At 43.7% G+C, this 22,773-nt stretch overlaps 1 protein-coding gene across 1 annotated transcript in view; it reads right to left on the reverse strand.

Annotated features, from left to right (window-relative positions):
• Positions 1-22,773, reverse strand: part of arap2 (ArfGAP with RhoGAP domain, ankyrin repeat and PH domain 2) — a gene marked incomplete in the record, with an annotated part of 210,876 nt that overhangs the window by 70,105 nt on the left and 117,998 nt on the right. The window contains 1 exon segment of the mRNA XM_055938983.1: positions 16,699-16,824. Within this exon segment, the coding sequence (XP_055794958.1) occupies positions 16,699-16,824 (126 nt within the window).

A 22,773-nucleotide genomic window follows, 5' to 3' on the forward strand; every position in this document is an offset into this window, starting at 1 on the left:
GTTCCTTGTTCCCCACATTACCGGTTTCCAGACAAACGAGTTCCTTGCTCCCCACATTACCGGTTTCCAGACAAACGAGGATGGGAAGGGACCACATATCTGCATTTTAGAGTCTCTGGTTTCTTCTTTTGTCAAATGTTTTGAAAGTGTTCACCATAGGGATTGTGCTAATCAAGTCATCAACAGGCCGATGACGTAATCAATTAGACAATACCTGAACCGAGGGACTAGGAAGAGTTTAGAAGAAAGGAAAATAACTTAGTAAATTAGCACCCTAGTATTTAAAAAGAAGAAGAGAAAAAGGGAGTTGGAACATCCTGTACAATTTGATCACTCTTTTCCTGCAAGGCAGGAAATGGAAACGTGTAGTGCATGAGGTTTAAAAAGGCATCTAAAGTTTGTAATTTCCACGTTAAAAAATGTCCATTAAATATATCACACATCATAATTAACGTCCTGTTGCTGCAGGATTATTTTCCTACTGTAGCAAACTGTCTCAAAAGAAGATCCTACATCTGTATGTAGGTGTGCAAATGTGTGCATTTCGTCATGTTAAAACACTACATTTAGTCTGCCACAAGATGCACAACCATCGTATAATCAACGCTACAAAAAAGTTCACCGTTCTCCACACTCAAACAGCATACTGCACACTCCTCCAATGAGTCACCATCTTTCCTCCCCTCCTCCATCGCTCCTTCCTCCCATCTTCCCTCTCTCTGTATCCTCCCTCTATCCCCCTCTCTTTCCACCATCAGACTAAAATATCTTGCGATGAAGACATCTGCTATACAGCATGTCAGTTGGGCTGAAAGTGTAAATAGCTAAAATCGTAAGGGTCTGAACGATCTGTCTGTGTTGGTAGAGAACAAGCTGGAATCACTCTTCATTGCATTACCAGAGGAGAGGAGACAGAGAAGACAACATTATCCACCCACAGTTAAGGTCAGATCAACAGGCCTAGGATACATCCGGAATGGCACCTTAAACACTATTTAGTGCACTACTTTTGACCAGGGCCCTAGGGACTAGGGAACCATTTTGGATGCATCCCGAGATGATTTTAGCCATTGAACAATGTGATGAAGGGATTAGGGAAATGCTCTATGACCCTCACAGATTTTTTGAATAGGCAAGCTGGTTGTATAAGATTATTTGGGACAGAAATAAATGTAAGTAATGAAATGACTAATTAAAAAGTAAATTACATTGTTTTAAAGTAACCTAAACTTCAATAGTCTAAACTGAACAATGGCTTCAACCTTTATAATATCTACGAACAAAGACATTGTTTCTCTATGTAAATCTGAGCCCTGAATGCTTTAAAAGTCCCTTTGAATGGAAAATACATTTAAAATCGGAAGGCAAAAAGATGTTAGTATATATTTTTTTAAATGTCTGGATCTCTCAAGTCAGGTATAAAATATACATTTCTAATTCACAAAGACATTTAAACATATATACAGTATGAGTCAAAAGTTTGAAACTACTAATTCCAGGGTTTTTCTTTATTTTTTACAATTTTCTACATTGTAGAATAATAGTGAAGACATCAAAACTATGAAATAACACATATGGAATCATGAAGTCACCAAAAAAGTGTTAAACAAATCAAAATATATTTGAGATTCTTCAAAGAGGCCACCCTTTTCCTTGGTGACAGCTTTGCACACTCTTGGCATTCTCTCAACCAGCTTCACTTGGGATGCTTTTCCAACAGTCTTGAATAAGTTCCCACATATACTAAGCACTGCTGCTTTTCCTTCACTGTGCGGTCCAACTCATCCCAAACAGTCTTAAATGGGTTGAGGTTGGGTGATTGTGGAGGCCAGGTCAGCTGATGCAGCACTCCACTCTCCTTCTTGGTCAAATAGCAATTACACAGCCTAGAGGTGTGTTGGGTGATTGTCCTGTTGAAAAACAAATGATAGCCCCACTAAGCCCAAACAGATGGGCTGGTGTATCGCTGCAGAATGCAGTGGTAGCCATGCTGGTGTGCCTTGAATTATAAATAAATTACAGACAGTGTCACCAGTAAAGCACCCCCACACCATCACACCTCCACACTTCACGGTGGGAACTACACATGCGGAGATCATCCGTTCACCTACTCTGCATCTCACAATGACACGGCGGTTAGAACAAAAAATCTAAAATTTGGACTCATCAGACGAAAGGACAGATTTCCACCAGTCTAATGTCCATTGCTCATGTTTCTTGGCCCAAGCAGGTCTCTTCTTCTTATTGGTGTTCTTTAGTAGTGGTTTCGTTGCAGCAATTCAACCATGAAGGCCTGATTCATGCAGTCTCCTCTGAACAGTTGATGTTGAGATGTGTCTGTTATTTGAACTCTGTGAAGCATTTATTTGGGCTGCATTTCTGAGGTGCAGTTAATTCTAATTAACTTATCCTCTGCAGCAGAGGTAACTCTGGGTCTTCCTTTCTGTGGTGGTTCTCATGAGAGCCAGTTTCATCATAGTGCTTGATTGTTTTTGTGACTGCACTTGAAGAAACTTTAAAAGTTCTTGAAATTTTCAGGATAGACTGACCTTCTTGTCTTAAAGTAATGATGGACTGTTGTTTCTCTTTGCTTATTTGAGCTGTTCTTGCCATAATATGGACTTGGTATTTTACCAAACATGGCTATCTTCTGTATACCAACCCTACCTTGTCACAACACAACTGATTGGCTCAAACGCATTAAGGAGGAAAGAAATTCCACAAATTAACTTTTAACAAGGCACACCTTTTAATTGAAATACATTCCAGGTGACTACCTCATGAAGCTTGTTGAGAGAATGCCAAGCGTGTGCAAAGCTGTCATCAAGGCAAAGGGTGGCTACATTGAAGAATCTAAAATAGATTATTATTATTTTTAATACTTTTTGGTTACTTCATAGTGTTATTTAATAGTTTTGATGTCTTCACTATTATTCTACAATGTGGAAAATAGTACATATAAAGAAAAACCCTTGAATAAGTATGTGTCCAAACTTTTGACTGGTACTGTATATATAGATCTATATTTCTTTAAGATACATGAAAATTGACATAGTGAAAAAAGGAATAAATACACATAAAAATAACATGGAGTAGAATGGAGTAGAAAATAACATGGCTATATACAGGAAGTAGAAAATAACATGGCTATATACAGGAAGTAGAAAATAACATGGCTATATGCAGGGAGTAGAATATAACATGGCTATATACAGGAAGTAGAAAATAACATGGCTATATACAGGAAGTAGAAAATAACATGGCTATATACAGGAAGTAGAAAATAACATGGCTATATACAGGAAGTAGAAAATAACATGGCTATATACAGGGAGTAGAAAATAACATGGCTATATACAGGAAGTAGAAAATAACATAGCTATATACAGGAAGTAGAAAATAACATGGCTATATACAGGGAGTAGATAATAACATGGCTATATACAGGAAGTAGAAAATAACATGGCTATATACAGGAAGTAGAAAATAACATGGAGAGTACACTATACATCTGTTACAGAGGGAGTACCAGTAATGAGTCGATGTGAAGGGGTACAAGGTAATTGAGGTACGGGTAAAGTAACTAGGCAACAAGATAGATCTAGTATAAAGGTCCTGGATGGCAGAGAGCTTGGCACCAGTGACGTACTGGGTGGTACGCACTACCCTCTGTAGCGCCTTGCAGTCGGATGCCAAGCAGAGCTCTCTGAGACATCAGAACGTAGAGAGAAGAGATCTCTGATACACTGTGGCAGACAGTAGAGAGAAGAGCTCTCTGATACCCTGTGGCAGACAGAGAGAGAAGAGCTCTCTGATACACTGTGGCAGACAGTAGAGAGAAGAGATCTCTGATAAACTGTGGCAGACAGTAGAGAGAAGAGCTCTCTGATACACTGTGGCAGACAGTAGAGGAAAGCTATCTGATACAATGTGGCAGACAGTAGAGAGAAGAGCTCTCTGATACACTGTGGCAGACAGAGAGAGAAGAGATCTCTGATAAACTGTGGCAGACAGTAGAGAGAAGAGATCTCTGATACACTGTGGCAGACAGTAGAGAGAAGAGCTCTCTGATACACTGTGGCAGACAGAGAGAGAAGAGATCTCTGATACACTGTGGCAGACAGTAGAGAGAAGAGATATCTGATACACTGTGGCAGACAGTAGAGAGAAGAGCTCTCTGATACACTGTGGGAGCAAGCAGAGTAGAACGAAGCACTCAAGAGGAAAAGACAAACTAATCAGAAATTAGAGGTGTCATTTACATTCTGCCACTCACTCTTTCAGGCAGTCACTTCCTCTCTTCTTCCCTCCCGTCGTCCTCCCTCCCTCCTTCCTTCCCAGCCTCCCTCCCTCATCCCACCTTGACTAGCTGACTGGGAGTGGAGGAGGCATACTCATTCACACAGCTACTCACAGTAAGACTGTAACGCTCCAGAGGACTGGGTTTCCTGTTTACCCCTACACTGAACCAATCACAACAAGGATGGAGGTTGTTATGCGTTGGGTTAACAATTACATTTAACACTAAGTAGTTACCTGTAAATACCTTCCCTTGAACACAAACAACCAACCATTCACCTCAGTAGTTACCTGTAAATACCTTCCCTTGAACACAAACAACCAACCATTCACCTGAGTAGTTACCTGTAAATACTTTGCCTTGAACACAAACAAGCAACCATTCACCTCAGTAGTTACCTGTAAATACTTTGCCTTGAACACAAACAAGCAACCATTCACCTCAGTAGTTACCTGTAAATACCTTCCCTTGAACACAAACAACCAACCATTCACCTCAGTAGTTACCTGTAAATACCTTGCCTTGAACACAAACAACCAACCATTCACCTCAGTAGTTACCTGTAAATACCTTGCCTTGAACACAAACAAGCAACCATTCACCTCAGTAGTTACCTGTAAATACTTTGCCTTGAACACAAACAAGCAACCATTCACCTCAGTAGTTACCTGTAAATACCTTTCCTTGAACACAAACAACCAACCATTCACCTCAGTAGCTACCTGTAAATACTTTGCCTTGAACACAAACAAGCAACCATTCACCTCAGTAGTTACCTGTAAATACTTTGCCTTGAACACAAACAAGCAACCATTCACCTCAGTAGCTACCTGTAAATACTTTGCCTTGAACACAAACAAGCAACCATTCACCTCAGTAGTTACCTGTAAATACTTTGCCTTGAACACAAACAAGCAACCATTCACCTCAGTAGCTACCTGTAAATACTTTGCCTTGAACACAAACAAGCAACCATTCACCTCAGTAGCTACCTGTAAATACTTTGCCTTGAACACAAACAAGCAACCATTCACCTCAGTAGTTACCTGTAAATACCTTCCCTTGAACACAAACAAGCAACCATTCACCTCAGTAGTTACCTGTAAATACCTTCCCTTGAACACAAACAACCAACCATTCACCATCAAATGAAGAAGGGCTTCATGGCATATTGTGTCTCAATATATTATATTTTCTGTAGCGTGACTACTGCCACTGGAACATTGGACTATACAACATTGCATTTCCATCAACAAAGACCAGCTCCAAAGTATGTCTCTGGTAAAACCCAAACACATTTCCCCCAAATGTATTTCCGATCCCCGTCTGCTCAATATAGCTCACATCAACGAGAGGGAGGTAAAGAGGCTGCCTATTGGAGTTGATGTCTCTGGGAGAGGAGAAGAAACCTGAAGGTTCTCTACTTAAAGTCGTTCCCACCGCTACTCACTGTGCATTTATTAAACCACCATCGCTGCCTTACACATTATTAAGAGCTGTGGTGTTTCTATAAACCATCAAGCCATGGGTGAGTGGGTGAGTAATTTGGTGGGTGAGAGGGTGAGTAATTTGGTGGGTGAGTGGGTGGGTGGGTGGGTGAGTGGTTGGGTGGGTGGGTGAGTAATTTGGTGAGTGGGTGGGTGGGTGGGTGGGTGGGTGGGTGGGTGGGTGGGTGAGTGAGTGGGTGGGTGAGTGGGTGGGTGGGTGAGTGGGTGAGTGGGTGAGTAATTTGGTGGGTGGGTGGGTGGGTGGGTGGGTGGGTGGGTGGGTGAGTGGGTGGGTGGGTGGGTGGGTGAGTGGGTGAGTGGGTGAGTAATTTGGTGGGTGAGTGGGTGAGTAATTTGGTGGGTGGGTGGGTGAGTAATTTGGTGGGTGGGTGGGTGGGTGAGTGGGTGGGTGTGTGGATGAGTGGATGAGTGAGTGGGTGGGTGGGTGGGTGAGTGGTTGGGTGGGTGGGTGAGTAATTTGGTGAGTGGGTGGGTGGGTGGGTGGGTGGGTGGGTGGGTGAGTGAGTGGTTGGGTGGGTGGGTGAGTAATTTGGTGAGTGGGTGGGTGGGTGGGTGGGTGGGTGGGTGGGTGGGTGAGTGAGTGAGTGGTTGGGTGGGTGAATGGGTGGGTGAGTGGGTGGGTGGGTGAATGGGTGGGTGGGTGAGTGGGTGGGTGAGTGAGTGGGTGGGTGAGTAATTTGGTGAGTGGGTGGGTGGATGAGTGAGTGGGTGGGTGGGTGAGTGGGTGAGTAATTTGGTGGGTGAGTGGGTGAGTAATTTGGTGGGTGAGTGGGTGAGTAATTTGGTAAGTGAGTGGGTGGGTGGGTGAATGAGTGGTTGGGTATCTATTAGACCATTAAACCATTAACTTGAGAAGCTCTAAAGACATCCAGGAGTACACTACACTGAAACATATATTCTCTCCCTCCCTCCTTTCACAAAGGCAGCACTTCCTCTTCCTGTTTTCAGAAGATGAAAGGCATAGTTTAAGCCAGCCCCTTTTACCTTTTCAATAGCCACTTGCTACAGTCACGCCATTAAATGGATAGTTCAGGACTTTATCTACTTCCCCAGAATCAGATTAACTCCTGGATACCAGTGTTATGTCTCTGCGCGAGGTTTGAAGGAAGCTGCTAACTATCGCTAGCATTGGCTCGTGAAAAGACCTCTAACTTACTTCTGACTGGACACCGAGACATTAAAATGGTATCCACGAGTACGTGTTACGGTGACCATATTACTGTCACACCGGCGGTCACCAGACATGCAGACAGCAGTCAAATTACACAAATTACACAGCTGCTGGTCATTAGTAGCCTACCAAACTTCCTAACTGCCTGGTACTCAGCACTCGATTGTCCCTCTAATCACTCTGACATCAATGCAAATGTAATCGAAAATCTAATCAAACACTTCATGAGAATCCATCAGCTCATGTTGCGTAACATTTCCATAGGCTGTGCAACTGCGGGAGGAAACAGAGTGATGATGGCCGCTAATAAAAAGAGGAGGATCCCATCAGCTTTCTATAGGCTAGGCCTACTATATTTATCAGCTTTCTATACATTTACATTTAAGTCATTTAGCAGACGCTCTTATCCAGAGCAACTTACAAATTGGAAAGTTCATACATATTCATCCTGGTCCCCCCGTGGGATTTGAACCCTGGTCCCCCCGTGGGAATTGAACCCACAACCCTGGCGTTGCAAGCGCCATGCTCTACCAACTGAGCCACACGGGACCACAATAGGCTAGGCCTACTATATTTATCAGCTTTCTATAGGCTAGGCCTACTATATTTATCAGCTGTCTATAGGCTAGGCCTACTATATTTATCAGCTTTCTATAGGCTAGGCCTACTATATTTATCAACTTTCTATAGGCTAGGCCTACTATATTTATCAGCTTTCTATAGGCAAGGCCTACTATATTTATCAGCTGTCTATAGGCTAGGCCTACTATATTTATCAGCTGTCTATAGGCTAGGCCTACTATATTTATCAGCTGTCTATAGGCTAGGCCTACTATATTTATCAGCTGTCTATAGGCTAGGCCTACTATATTTATCAGCTGTCTATAGGCTAGGCCTACTATATTTATTTCTCAACTTTCCTAACATTAAGCACATTGCTTATCTTTACGACAGGAATATTGCCTACCTGGCTGGCATGAAAATGAACCACAGGAAAAGCGTCCTCCATGAGCTATTTCAGTGCATAGATGACATGTATTTTCCCCCCTGTCCCTGTTTCGAGACAGGTGCATGATAATGGTCCATTCAAAATCAAAACTAATTTCATATATTATTTAGTATATGTAAAGACAAGATTAAATGAAGAATAGTCTGATGGGTGATAATATTAGCCGATCACAAGAACCAGCGCATGCCTTTATAGTCGCACACCTCATGTAGCCTAGCCCATAGGTCTATATGTTTTGCTTTGTGTCACAAAGAAAATGGCCAAATAACTTATTCAAATTAAGCACATTAATCTGTTTTACAGGGGTGTAGAGCCTAACTGTCATACAGCACATACGCAGTACATGAGTTTCAAGTTTGGGGAAAATAATTTTGACCATAAAGACACGCCTGTATAATAAAAACAATACATGCATATTGTTGTTTTGATAATGGTGTTTTCCCACTAATGGAACATTCACGCTTATAGCCTACTGTTGTGTGGCATTGATTCGCTGATAATGTGAAGAAATAGCTTTATAGTTTATCAACATTTTGAGCAAAGTGTTCTGATCTGTTTCCTCAGCCTCATTGCTTAAAAAATTTGTAATTTGTTTATGCTAGTGGTTTAATTAATTTGGTATCTATCGCATCCCACAACTGCCCCAGACTATTATCATGACCTGTTGGTGAGGTTTATGACCCTAGAAATACCTTTCCCCCTTTTCTCTCTCTACTCTACAGAGTGGACTCTTGGAAAGACCTTTGTTATCATAGAGTATGGTAACATCAAAAGGTTGATGACAGAACAATATTTCCGTAATCCAACCAGTTGAAAGTGTCCGTTGGTACTTAAAGAATATGATGTTAGATCAGTTGTTGTCTGGGACATTATATCTGATGATAGGACGACATAAACTGTATCTTGGAAAGTTGACACATTCTAGTTTTCAGATTCACATGAAAGTGTTGTGCAATTTAAATGTTTAAATATGAAACTATTTGTGAAAAGATTAAATATAATTTTAGCTTTTAAATTAGAGATTTGTATTCATAAGTGAACTACGACTACTCAGTGGCCCCGCCCAAGTGAACAGACATTGGTTGAGAACCATGAAACACACAAGCTCTCCCCCACTACAATGTCCCTTTGACGAAAGTCTACCTGGAGTTCCCGACGACGTGAGGACTGAGGCCATACGTTTACAAGGGCTAATTTCTACGTTAAGGTAACCCTAACCCTAACCCTAACCCTAACCCTAACCACGCTGGAAGGAGGAATGTCAACTACCCCAGCCAGAATATAGCATGAGCTGAGTATGGCAACTTGGTATAAACTTTGAACTTTTATTCACTAAAGAAGGGATACATCCTAGACGTTGAGTTATCAGCAGCAGCTGTAAACGTACGTGGCTTAGGAAAGGATGGACAATCTCTTCAGAACAACAGGGTACTACAACGTATCCGATCTACCACACGACAACAGACAACAACCTATCCGCATTTTCCTTTTCCGAATGGGCGGTTATTTAGAATGCATAAGATTCTGTATTTACGATAGCATAGCTTCATAAGGTCTGATAGAGACCCAATCCTTTTTTTTCCTAAGTCTTCCTACTCTTTCATTAAAACCCAACCCTCTTTCTTTGTGTAACCAGCCGTCATATCGGTTTTGTTCACTAGGGACGTGTGTATATGTAATATGTATATGTAATCATGTGTGATTATTTCGGAAATAGTAAATCAATAATTAGACCAAATGTTGTATTGCTGATTCAACTTGTTAGCCAGGGTTTGTGAAGATAACCAAGAATTTTACAATGTTCAGATGAGACTGAACATGTGCCCCGACATCCTAGTTAATTACATTTACATGATTAGTTTAATCAGGTAATATTAATTACAGAGAATTGATTTGATAAAATAGCACGCCGTATATCATTTAATCCATAGTAGAGACACGACACTATGTGTGGAATATGTATTTCTCACACCGAATAGATTAGTTAAACCTTTGTACTATGGGTGACAGTAGATTGACATAGGCTAGTCCTTTTGCCGTTTGTTAGGCATAATCATCTTGTTGGCTTACGAAAAGTAAATGTGGACTGTTCATCCAATATCTTTAATATGAGCCTTGGAATTGGATAAGGACACACACACAGTTGCATCCCCAATGTGTCTGTCGTCACTCGTAGCCTGTGAGAAAGACCAGATCATGTGACAGAGAGCCATGCTTCGGAGCACCCAGCTGGGAGAAGTGAATTATAATTATTATTCAGTCCAAGGGCACAATGGCGACTGACCGCAAAAGGAATGGAATCCCCCCCCCCCCCCCGCCCACCGGGAGACATTATCAAGTGCTCTACAAATTGTGAATGAGAGACTGATGAAGTGTGTACAGCTTGCTCAGAAAAACAAGGATACCTCATGGCTTTCATGCAACTATTTTCAAATTATCATTAGAGTCGCATCATGCAGCCTTAGAATGTATAAAACATCTAAACATATAGCCCAACGTTTGTATCATAACTAAATTGACAAAAATAACTCTAAATTAAGCATATCTGTCATGCCCTCCAGCGCGCCTCCACAGTCCAGTACGTCCTGTGCCTTCTCCCCGCACTCGCCCTGAGGTGCGTGTCATCAGCCCGGTGCCACCTGTACCGGTCCCACGCATCAGGGCTCCAGTGTGCCTCCACAGTCCAGTAGGTCCTGTGCCTCCTCCCCGCACTCGCCCTGAGGTGCGTGTCATCAGCCCGGTGCCACCTGTACCGGTCCCACTCCACAGTCCAGAGTTTCCGGCGACAGTTCCCAGTCCAGAGTTTCCGGCGACAGTTCCCAGTCCAGAGCTTCCGGCAACAGTTCCCAGTCCAGAGCTTCCGGCGACTTTTCACAGTCCGGAACCTCCGACGACGGTCCATAGTCCGGAACCTCCGACGACGGTCCACAGTCCGGAACCTCCTACGACGGTCCACAGTCCGGAACCTCCTACGACGGTCCACAGTCCGGAATCTCTTGAGACGGCACACGGTCTGGTTCTTCCGGCGACAAGCCACGGTCCAATTCCTCCGATGACGTGACCACGAGCGGAGTGGGCACTTCGCCCCGCACCGGAGCCGCCCCCGACGGTAGATGCCCATTCGGACCCTCCCCTATTGAGTCAGGTTTTGCGGCCGGAGTCCGCACCTTTTGGGGGGGGGTACTGTCACGCCCTGACCATAGAGTGCTTTTATTCTCTATGTTGGTTAGGTCGTGGTGTGATTTAGGGTGGGTCATCTAGGCATTTATATGTCGTTGTTGGCCTGTTATGGTTCCCAATCAGAGGCAGCTGTTTATCGTTGTCTCTGATTGGGGATCAAATTTAGGCAGCCTTTCCCCTTTGTGTTTTGTGGGATCTTGTGATTGTGTAGCTGCCTGTGAGCAGCCCAGAACGTCATGTTTCGTTTGTGCTTGTTTGTTTTGTTTGGTGAGTTTCAATTTATTAAAATATGTGGAACTCTACGCACGCTTCGCCTTTGTCCTTTCCTTGTAACGATCGTGACAATATCGGAGTACCTGTTATTTATTAAGCACTTACACAATAGCTGCACTCCCTCAAATCATTTGGATAAAAAATCCTTTCTACTTTATTCAGCTATGTTCAATTGTATTCATCAAACTATAAAACAATATAAAATAATGCCACGGAATTCAAAGCTAATCTTGTCTGCTAAATCATATAGTTAAGCCCACAGCCATATGGCATAGTCAGATCAGGACATAAGGACAACTCAGAGTATGCTATTCTGTTCTTCTGAAATAGACTACATTTTCTTCATATCATGTTTCTTTAGACCCGTCTAAAATAAATAATGGATTTATTGTGAAGGTGTAGGTTATATTACATGGATGTATTAAAATGTAGATGTTCCAAAGGTCTGCATCAGTGGCAAGAAAGGATATGCATGGAAGCCAGGAGCTGCTAAATGTGTTTATGTTAATTAACAGTCAATTACTGTGAGACAGGCAGTTATTTACGTGACAATCACCGGCCGAAAAAATGTAATGATCACCACAGCCCTGTATTCTTCCGCACAAAGAAACAGAGAGCTGTATAAGGCTAACTGCAAAGTTTATATTGTAACAAAAGTCCATTGAGTTTCTAATAAGGTGGCCCTCTACACAAAGCTGTTAGCTAATACAGCTTCCAACCCCACTGAAACTCATCAGCATAAAGCAGAACAGAGTATGAAGCTCACTGTTTTACCACCATTAGTACGATGTTGTTGATGTCTCACTCAGAGAACGATAGAAATGTGGAAGCTTCCTTGACCACTCGCTCTTACAATTCCCCAACGGTGTATCTATATGACGTTCATCTACACAACTGTTCACTTTCCTCTCTCTATTGATATAGGAGAGGCTTGTGGAGGAGGGGGGAGGGGGGGAGAGAAAGAGGGGGATACTGTGCCTTCGGAAAGTATTCAGACCCCTTTCCCTTTTTCCACATTTTGTTCCTTTACAGTCTTATTCTAAAATTGATATAATGTATTGTTTTCGTCATCAATTTACACACAATACACTACAATGACAAAGCGAAAACATTTTTTTTTTTTTTTTTTTGCAAATGTATTGCAAAAGACCTGTCACGTTCCTGACCTGTTTTCCCTTGTTTTTGTATTTGTTTAGTATGGTCAGGGCGTGAGTTGGGGTGGGCATTCTATGTTGTGTGTCTAATTGGATAAGGACACACACACAGTTGCATCCCCAATGTGTCTGTCTTCACTCGTAGCCTGTGAGAAAGACCAGATCACGTGACAGAGAGCCATGCTTCGGAGCACCCAGCTGGGAGAAGTGAATTATAATTATTATTCAGTCCAAGGGCACAATGGCGACTGACCGCAAAAGGAATGGAATCCCCCCGCCCACCGGGAGACATTATCAAGTGCTCTACAAATTGTGAATGAGAGACTGATGAAATGTGTACAGCTTGCTCAGAAAAACAAGGATACCTCATGGCTTTCATGCAACTATTTTCAAATCATCATTAGAGTCGCATCATGCAGCCTTAGAATGTATAAAACATCTAAACATATAGCCTTCACAATAAATCCATTATTTATTTTAGACGGGTCTAAAGAAACATGATATGAAGAAAATGTAGTCTATTTCAGAAGAACAATGCCCAGCGCCATCTGAGCCATCCGTCTGCTCAGCGCCGACTGAGCTGCCTGCCTGCCCAGCGCCGTCTGAGCCATCCGTCTGCCCAGCGCGATCTGAGCCACCCGTCTGCCCAGCGCCATCTGAGCCATCCGTCTGCCCAGCGCCATCTGAGCCATCCGTCTGCCCAGCGCCATCTGAGCCGTCCGTCTGCCCAGCGCCATCTGAGCCATCCGTCTGTCCCGAGCCATTAGAGCCGCCCGTCTGGCGCGAGCAGTCAGAGCCGTTCGTCAGTCAGGAGCCGCTAGAGCCGTCCGTCAGTCAGGAGCAGCCAGCCAGTCAGGAGCCGCCGGAGCCGCCAGCCAGTCATGAGCCGCCGGAGCCGCCGCCAGCCAGTCATGAGCTGCCCTCCAGTCATGAGCTTCCCTCCAGTCATGAGCTTCCCTCCAGTCATGAGCTGCCCTCCAGTCATGAGCTGCCCTCCAGTCATGAGCTGCCCTCCAGTCATGAGCTGCCCTCCAGTCATGAGCTGCCCTCCAGTCATGAGCTGCCACTCAGTCCGGAGCTGCCACTCAGTCCGGAGCTGCCACTCAGTCCGGAGCTGCCACTCAGTCCGGAGCTGCCACTCAGTCCGGAGCTGCCATTCAGTCCGGAGCTGCCTCTCTGTCCAGAGCTGCTTTTCAGTCCGGAGTTGCCCCTCTGTCGTGAGCTACCTCTCTGTCGTGAGCTACCTCTCTGTCTTGAGCTACCTCTCTGTCTTGAGCTACCTCTCTGTCTTGAGCTACCTCTCTGTCTTGAGCTACCTCTCTGTCTTGAGCTACCTCTCTGTCTTGAGCTACCTCTCTGTCTTGAGCTACCTCTCTGTCTTGAGCTACCTCTCTGTCTTGAGCTACCTCTCTGTCTTGAGCTACCTCTCTGTCTTGAGCTACCTCTCTGTCCTGAGCTACCTCTCTGTCCTGATCTATCTCCTCTATCTAGGGGGGGCCTTGGTGAAGGTTCCTAGACCAAGGTCGGGGGCGAGGGTCGCCACTCAAAGGACGCTAAGGAGGGGGACAAAGACAATGGTGGAGTGGTGTCCTCGTCCTGCGCCGGAGCCGCCACCGCGGACAGATGCCCACCCAGACCCTCCCCTTGAGTTTTAGGGGTGCGCCCGGAGTTCGCACCGTGAGGGGGGGGGGGGGGGTTCTGTCACGTTCCTGACCTGTTTTCCCTTGTTTTTGTATTTGTTTAGTATGATCAGGGCGTGAGTTGGGGTGGGCATTCTATGTTGTGTGTCTAGTTTGTCTGTTTCTGTTTTCAGTCTAATATGGTTCTCAATCAGAGGCAGCTGTCAATCGTTGTCCCTGATTGAGAATCATATATAGGTGGCTTGTTTTGTGTTGGGGATTGAGGGTGGTTGTTTCCTGTCTCTGTGTTTGTGTTCTGCACCAGATAGGACTGTCTCGGTTTTCACATTTGTTGTTTTGTATTGTTGTAAGTGTTCACAGTTCGTTATATTAAACATGTTGAACACTAACTGCGCTGCATTTTAGTCCACTCCTTCATCCCAGGAAGAAAGCCGTGACAAGACCCTTTGATATGAGACTCAAAATTGAGCTCGAACATCTCTGGAAAGACCTGCATATAGCTGAGCAGCGACGCTCCACATCCAACCTGAAAGAGCTTGAGAGGATCTGCAGAGAAGAATGGGAGAAACTCCCCAAATATACACTATCTTTCCAAAGTTTGGGGTCCTTGATGTTGAAAGAAAATCACATTTTTTGTCCATTCAAATAACATCAAATGGATCAGAAAACAGTGTAGACATTGTCAGTGTTGTAAATGACTATTGTAGCTGGAAAGGGAAGATTTTTAATGGAATATCTACATAGGCGTACAGAGGCCCATTACTCCTGTGAAGGGAGTAGTACACATCGTTGTAAGAGATCTTCAGTTTCTTGGCAATTTCTCGCATGGAATAGCCTTCATTTCTCAGAACAGGAATAGAGTGACGAGTTTGAGAAGAAAGTTATTTGTTTCTGGCCATTCTGAGCCTGTAATCAAAGCCACAAATGCTGATGCTCCAGATAATCAACTAGTCTAAATAAGGCCATTTTTTTGGCTTCTTTAAATCAGGACAACAGTTTTCAGCTGTGCTGACATAATTGCAAAAGGGTTTTCTAATGATCAATTAGCCTTTTAAAATGATAAACTTGCATTAGCTAACACAACGTGCCATTGGAACACAGGAGTGATGGTTGCTGATAATGGGCCTCTGTATGCCTATGTAGATATTCCATTAAACAATCTGCCGTTTCCAGCTACAATAGTCATTTACAACATTAAAAAACTCTACACTGTTTTTCTGATCCATTTTATGTAATTTTAATGGACAATTTTTTTTGCTTTTCTTTCAAAAACAAGAACATTTCTAAGTGACTCCAAATATTTGAACGGTAATGTAGGTGTGCCAAGCTTGTAGCGTCATACCCAAGAAGACTCAAGGCTGTAATCGCTGCCAAAGGTGCTTCAACAAAGTACTGAGTAAAGGGTCTGAATACTTATGTAAATGTAATATTTCCGTTTTTAATACATTTGCAAAAATGTCTAAAAAGCTGTTTTTGCTTTGTCATTATGAGGTGTTGTATGTATATTTAATACATTTTAGAATAAGGCTGTAACGTAACAAAATGTGGAAAAAGTCAAGGGGTCTGAATACTTTCCGAAGCACCGTCTACTCCCCTCTCCTCCCTCTCTCTGGAGGAATAAGATCCAGCCAGTTGCAGATAGAGCGCCATGTCCCCCCCCCCCCCTCTTCCCCTTCTTTTCCGTCCCAGGAGGGCCATCCAAACCTGGCTCCATCTTCTTGATTACCCAGGGGCAACAGCTCCAGATGTTGGATAGGAGGCATGAGGAAGGATGGGGATGACGACTAACAGGCGCAGGAGGTACAGCCGAGTTTGGAAAAAAGCCTGATTAAAAGTTTTAAACGACCTCGGATGAGAAGCAGGGGAACAGAGGGATCGGTTGAGAGTTTTAGGTCGTTTTGTAGACAGTTAAATATGACGCCATCTACTGGATAGACGTTGTATTGTGTTTGGTCCTCAGTAGCTGTGTTGGTAGAGCACGGCACTTGTAATGCCAAGAAAGTCATTTAGATTCCCAGGACAGCCCGTATGCTAACGAAAGTGTGCACACACGACTAAGTAGCTTTGGATAAAAAGTGTCTGATGAAGGGCATATGCAGAGTTTGATACCTGAAGGTTTCTCAACCATGCTGCCTTGTCACAAGAACGACATTTTTATTAGAAGGCTTTGTGGAGAATGATGGGTGCAACCTTCTAGGACCTCTCTCTCTAACTCTAATTGATTATTTAAGGACCCAACAAAGAGTACATTCGATGGACTGAATAATGATTGAATTGATAGGCTATTTGATTTATAGATGTATTGATTCTCAGTTTGACAGACTGATTGACTGACCGTCTTGACATCATTTGATCGATTGCAATGGTTTCACTGACTACACATTTGATTAACTGGCCAGTTGGATTTACTGACTGATTGATTGACTAGCTGACTGGAGGTCAGTGTCGCGTCGGGCCACTCACCGTCTCTGCCTCTCCTGTCCAGGGTGGCCTTGGTCGGACCGGCGGAGCAGTAGAGGAAGCCGTCCATGAAGGACGGAGCATCAGACGGAGAACTGGTCTCTGAGGATGACTCCAGCTTGGGGAAATCTACACAGAGACACAGAGAGAGACAGTGAGCCTAGACGTGCAACATAACAGAACTTCAACATAGACGTACAGAGAGACAGTCTGTGTATGTTGGCCTTCACACAGACAATCGTCAGAGATATGAGAGAGAGAGAGACTAAGTAACTGTTCCATCTCACTAAACCAGCAGTAACTGTTCCATCTCTCTAATCCAGTAGTAACTGTTCCATCTCTCTAATCCAGTAGTAACTGTTCCATCTCTCTAAACCAGTAGTAACTGTTCCATCTCTCTAAACCAGTAGTAACTGTTCCATCTCTCTAAACCAGTAGTAACTGTTCCATCTCTCTAAACCAGCAGTAACTGTTCCATCTCTCTAAACCAGTAGTAACTGTTCCATCTCTCTAATCCAGTAGTAACTGTTCCATCTCTCTAAACCAGTAGTAACTGTTCCATCTCTCTAAACCAGCAGTAACTGTTCCATCTCTCTAAACCAGTAGTAACTGTTCCATCTCTCTAAACCAGTAGTAACTGTTCCATCTCTCTAAACCAGTAGTAACTGTTCCATCTCTCTAAACCAGTAGTAACTGTTCCATCTCTCTAAACCAGCAGTAACTGTTCCATCTCTCTAAACCAGTAGTAACTGTTCCATCTCTCTAAACCAGTAGTAACTGTTCCATCTCTCTAAACCAGTAGTAACTGTTCCATCCCACTGTTCCATCTCTCTAAACCAGTAGTAACTGTTCCATCTCTCTAAACCAGTAGTAACTGTTCCATCCCACTGTTCCATCTCTCTAAACCAGTAGTAACTGTTCCATCCCACTGTTCCATCTCTCTAAACCAGTAGTAACTGTTCCATCTCTCTAAACCAGTAGTAACTGTTCCATCCCACTGTTCCATCTCTCTAAACCAGTAGTAACTGTTCCATCTCTCTAAACCAGTAGTAACTGTTCCATCCCACGGTTCCATCTCTCTAAACCAGTAGTAACTGTTCCATCTCTCTAAACCAGTAGTAACTGTTCCATCTCTCTAAACCAGTAGTAACTGTTCCATCTCTCTAAACCAGTAGTAACTGTTCCATCTCTCTAAACCAGTAGTAACTGTTCCATCTCTCTAAACCAGTAGTAACTGTTCCATCTCTCTAAACCAGTAGTAACTGTTCCATCTCTCTAAACCAGTAGTAACTGTTCCATCTCACTTAACCAGTAGTAACTGTTCCGTCTCTCTAAACCAGTAGTAACTGTTCCATCTCTCTAAACCAGTAGTAACTGTTCCATCTCTCTAATCCAGTAGTAACTGTTCCATCTCTCTAAACCATCAGTAACTGTTCCATCTCTCTAAACCAGTAGTAACTGTTCCATCTCTCTAAACCAGTAGTAACTGTTCCATCTCTCTAATCCAGTAGTAACTGTTCCATCTCTCTAAACCAGCAGTAACTGTTCCATCTCTCTAAACCAGTAGTAACTGTTCCATCTCTCTAAACCAGTAGTAACTGTTCCATCTCTCTAAACCAGTAGTAACTGTTCCATCTCTCTAAACCAGTAGTAACTGTTCCATCTCTCTAAACCAGTAGTAACTGTTCCATCTCTCTAAACCAGTAGTAACTGTTCCATCTCTCTAAACCAGTAGTAACTGTTCCATCTCTCTAAACCAGTAGTAACTGTTCCATCTCTCTAAACCAGTAGTAACTGTTCCATCTCTCTAAACCAGCAGTAGTGCAGTAAGGGGGTTTAGAGAATGAAAGAAGGCCTACTAGTTAAGATGACCAAATAATTTGCCCATTGTTGATTCATTGGATTAAATGTAACTTTATTTCAATGCTTCTACTTATTTGTGTTTTTTTGGTGGCTTGTTGTTCCTGTAAAGCACCTTGGGATGTTTTTGAGTCCCTCCTCAGGAGCTTATTGATAACACTAATCCCAACTGTGCCTCTTTACTCAAATATCTACCGTTGTATTTATATATTTATTTATTGACGCACTCATTCATCTATTTCTTCATTGCTGTCGCTCAGGCGTTTAATCCCAAGGTTATTCGCACAAGGTGTTTCGGGAAAGTTTTGAGGCAGAGAGAAAAACTCTCGAGTCTCTTGACAAATGAGAGAAATCCTCAGTGCTGCCTCTTTCTCCAGCACGACACACCGTTTTTTTATCTTCTTCTCTCTCGTTTCCTTCTCTCTCCTTTCATTTTCTCACTCTCTTTTACTCTCTCTGTCTCTCACTCCCTCTTGCTTCTTTTAAGAGCTCCCCACGTTCAACCTTATCGTTTTCAAATTCAATTAGCTCCAATGCTGTTTTTTTTTTTTTTTTTTGCAGGAGCCCTAGTTATACCTCAAGAGATTATATCACCTACCCGAGCCCCCTCATCAAACAAGGTAAAATTACTTCAATTGAAATCCTTTTAATTGAAGGACCTAACCTCCCCTCCTCCCTCCATCCCCCTTTCATGCCCTTTGCAGCTTCACATCTCTCTAAAATGAAAGGACCTGCAACTGCTATGAGAGTCAAACGCCGATATGGAGATTCCCGAAATGGTGATTATTTGTGATCTTAAGATCCTGATTCTCCTTGGGCTACTCACTGATGTGAATCTCACACAGGCATTGTTAGAATTGGAGCTTCCAATTATGTTCAAAGTCGACTCAGAGGGGACCACTACCCAACAACCTTTGGCAGGTAAACAACAGGACTACAAAACAAGTAAAGTCGTTAGCTACTGTAACATATTCTGTGTTTACTGAATCTGAAAGCATCCGTTCCAATAGGTGTTGCTGCTTAGCGAGAGACCCTGTGTTTCGGTGTGTGTTTGGCCCTTTAAACAGTCCCTTTGGGCTCCTTAGATAACAATGTAAAATGCTGGCTCTGTAGCTCTGTCCTGTTTGTGTTCTTTTGTTGGTAGTCATAGCCTATTTCTCGGCTGTGCTGATTGGCTAGCTCCCCAGTGAGGGAGGTGACATGACAGAGTTTCCAATTAGCTATCAGAGCCGGGACGGTCGGCAGAGTAACGGTCCTGTAACGATCCAAAACCACAAACAGTCTGTCTGTGACCCTGGCCTTCGGCACAGGACACTGTGACAACATCCGCACGCACACACACAAGGATAGACACACATACACACAAACACACACACAAGGATAGACACACATACACACTAAGATACACACACACTAGGACACAAATACACACACTAGGATACACACACACACACACACACTAGGACACAAATACACACACTAAGATACACACACACTAGGACACAAATACACACACTAAGATACACACACACACACACACACTAGGACACAAATACACACACTAAGATACACACACACTAGGACACAAATACACACACTAGGATACACACACACACACACACACTAGGACACGAATACACACACTAAGATACACACACACTAGGACACAAATACACACACTAGGATACACACACACACACACACTAGGACACAAATACACACACTAAGATACACACACACTAGGACACAAATACACACACTAGGATACACACACACACTAGGATACACACATACACACACACACACCACTAGGATACACACACACACTAGGATACACGCACAAACACACAAGGATAGACACACATACACACTAAGATACACACACACTAGGACACACATACACACACTAGGATACACACACACACACACACACACATTAGGATACACACACACACACATACTAGGATACACACACACACTAGGATACACACACACACTAGGATACACACACACACACACACACACACACACACACACACACACACACACACACACACACACACTAGGATACACACACACACACACACACATACTAGGATACACACACACACACATACTAGGATACTCACACACACACACTAGGATAAACACACACACACACTAGGATACACACACACACACACACACACACTAGGATACACACACACACTAGGATACACACACACACTAGGATACACACACACACACTAGGATACACACACACACTAGGATACACACACACACTAGGATACACACACACACTAGGATACACACACACACTAGGATACACACACACACACTAGGATACTCACACACACTAGGATAAACACACACACACACTAGGATACACACACACACTAGGATACACACACACACACACACACACACACACTAGGATACACACACACACTAGGATACACACACACACTAGGATACACACACACACACACTAGGATACACAAACACACACACACACACACTAGGATATACACACACACTAGGATACACACACACTAGGATACACACACACACTAGGATACACACACACACACACTAGGATACACACACACACTAGGATACACACATATACTAGGATAAACACACACACACACTAGGATAAACACACACACACACTAGGATAAACACACACACACACTAGGATAAACACACACACACACTAGGATAAACACACACACACACTAGGATAAACACACACACACACTAGGATACACACACACACTAGGATACACTCCAAACTCTCTGTTTAGCTCCAAAGGAGGAACCTCTAAAAATGATCTCCCAGTTTTGAGACAACAGTCATTGTTGGTTTACTAGACAATAAAGGAGGGTTGACATTATCGATCCGGCCCTACACTATTCCCAAAACCAGGAAGAGACATCGCTTCAGACAGTCAACATTGCCCCTATCAACCGACTCAGGGAGCCAGTGCTCAGCCTAACGAGGCCAGCGCTCAGCACAGAGGAACACAGGGGGGTTTCTTAACGTTGGCCTGACGTTGGGGGAACGTCGGAGAGGAAGCTCTAAATGAGCCCCCCAGAAGGGATGAATTTACTCTGCACAACAAACAGTGTGTCACAGTGACAACAACAATATCTGTTTGGACTACTTAAGTTTGTATGTGCGCACGCACGCGTACACACACACACACGTATCTTTGTCACACACACACCTTTGACGACAGTGAAGAAATTGTATGTTTCTGTGTGTATGTACGTGTGTCTGTCTGTTTTCGCCTGTGCGCGAGGGAGTGTGCACACCTCCGAGTAATGGGCATCGCCATGGCGACCAGGTGACCCAAAAAGGCAGTTAGTAGGCCTTAACAGCCTCGGACCAGGAGAGTGTGCATAGACGCAGTGCATACATTATGCAAATCAAGGTCCCTGGGAAAGTATGTCCTTCCTTCCGACAGAGCGGCTCTGTCGCTCCTCGACTTAATTCACTCTTATCACTACGCCCCGCAAGGAACCATCCGAGCACAACATGTGCGTCATGGGGGAAACATAACAGCGCAACACATCTGTAACATGCATCCTACTACAGAAAGCTAAGGGAATTACCCTTATATCGGTCGTTGTAGGCAATTCTGCGGAGGAAACGACGGAGAGAGCAGACGACGGAGAGGTATTTTATTCTTCTCTATCTCCTTTCATAAAGCGCCTCCCTTTGTTCGCTCCTGCCTTCGCTCTCTACTCATGAGAATGAGGGGAGAAATATAACGTCTCTCACTGCACTTTTATGACTGGGAAGGCTGGCATGAGTGAGAGTTTCAAAAATGATTGGATTGTAAAGTAAAAAATACAACATCCTGATTGTGTGTGGAGGAAGGGAGGGTGGGAGGAAGGAAGGGTGGGAGGCAGGGAGGGAGGGAGGGAGGGAGGGAGGGAGGGAGGGAGGGAGGGAGGGAGGAAGGAAGGAAGGAAGGAAGGAAGGAAGGAAGGAAGGAAGGAAGGAAGGAAGGAAGAAAGGAAGGAAGGAAGGAAGGAAGGAAGGAAGGAAGGAAGGAGCTGGACTGGGCTTATCTGTGCTTTCATAAAACACCCAAAATCTAGCCACTACTTTAATCGGCCTTTTCACAGATTTATATGTGAGAGACAGGACTGTCATGCCTGAATAGCGTATCAATGAGCTGTTATTTCCCCTGTTGAAAAGGTTTGTGG

Source organism: Salvelinus fontinalis, chromosome 11, assembly GCF_029448725.1.
Source record: "Salvelinus fontinalis isolate EN_2023a chromosome 11, ASM2944872v1, whole genome shotgun sequence".
In the NCBI taxonomy this organism is placed as follows: Eukaryota; Metazoa; Chordata; class Actinopteri; order Salmoniformes; family Salmonidae; genus Salvelinus; species Salvelinus fontinalis.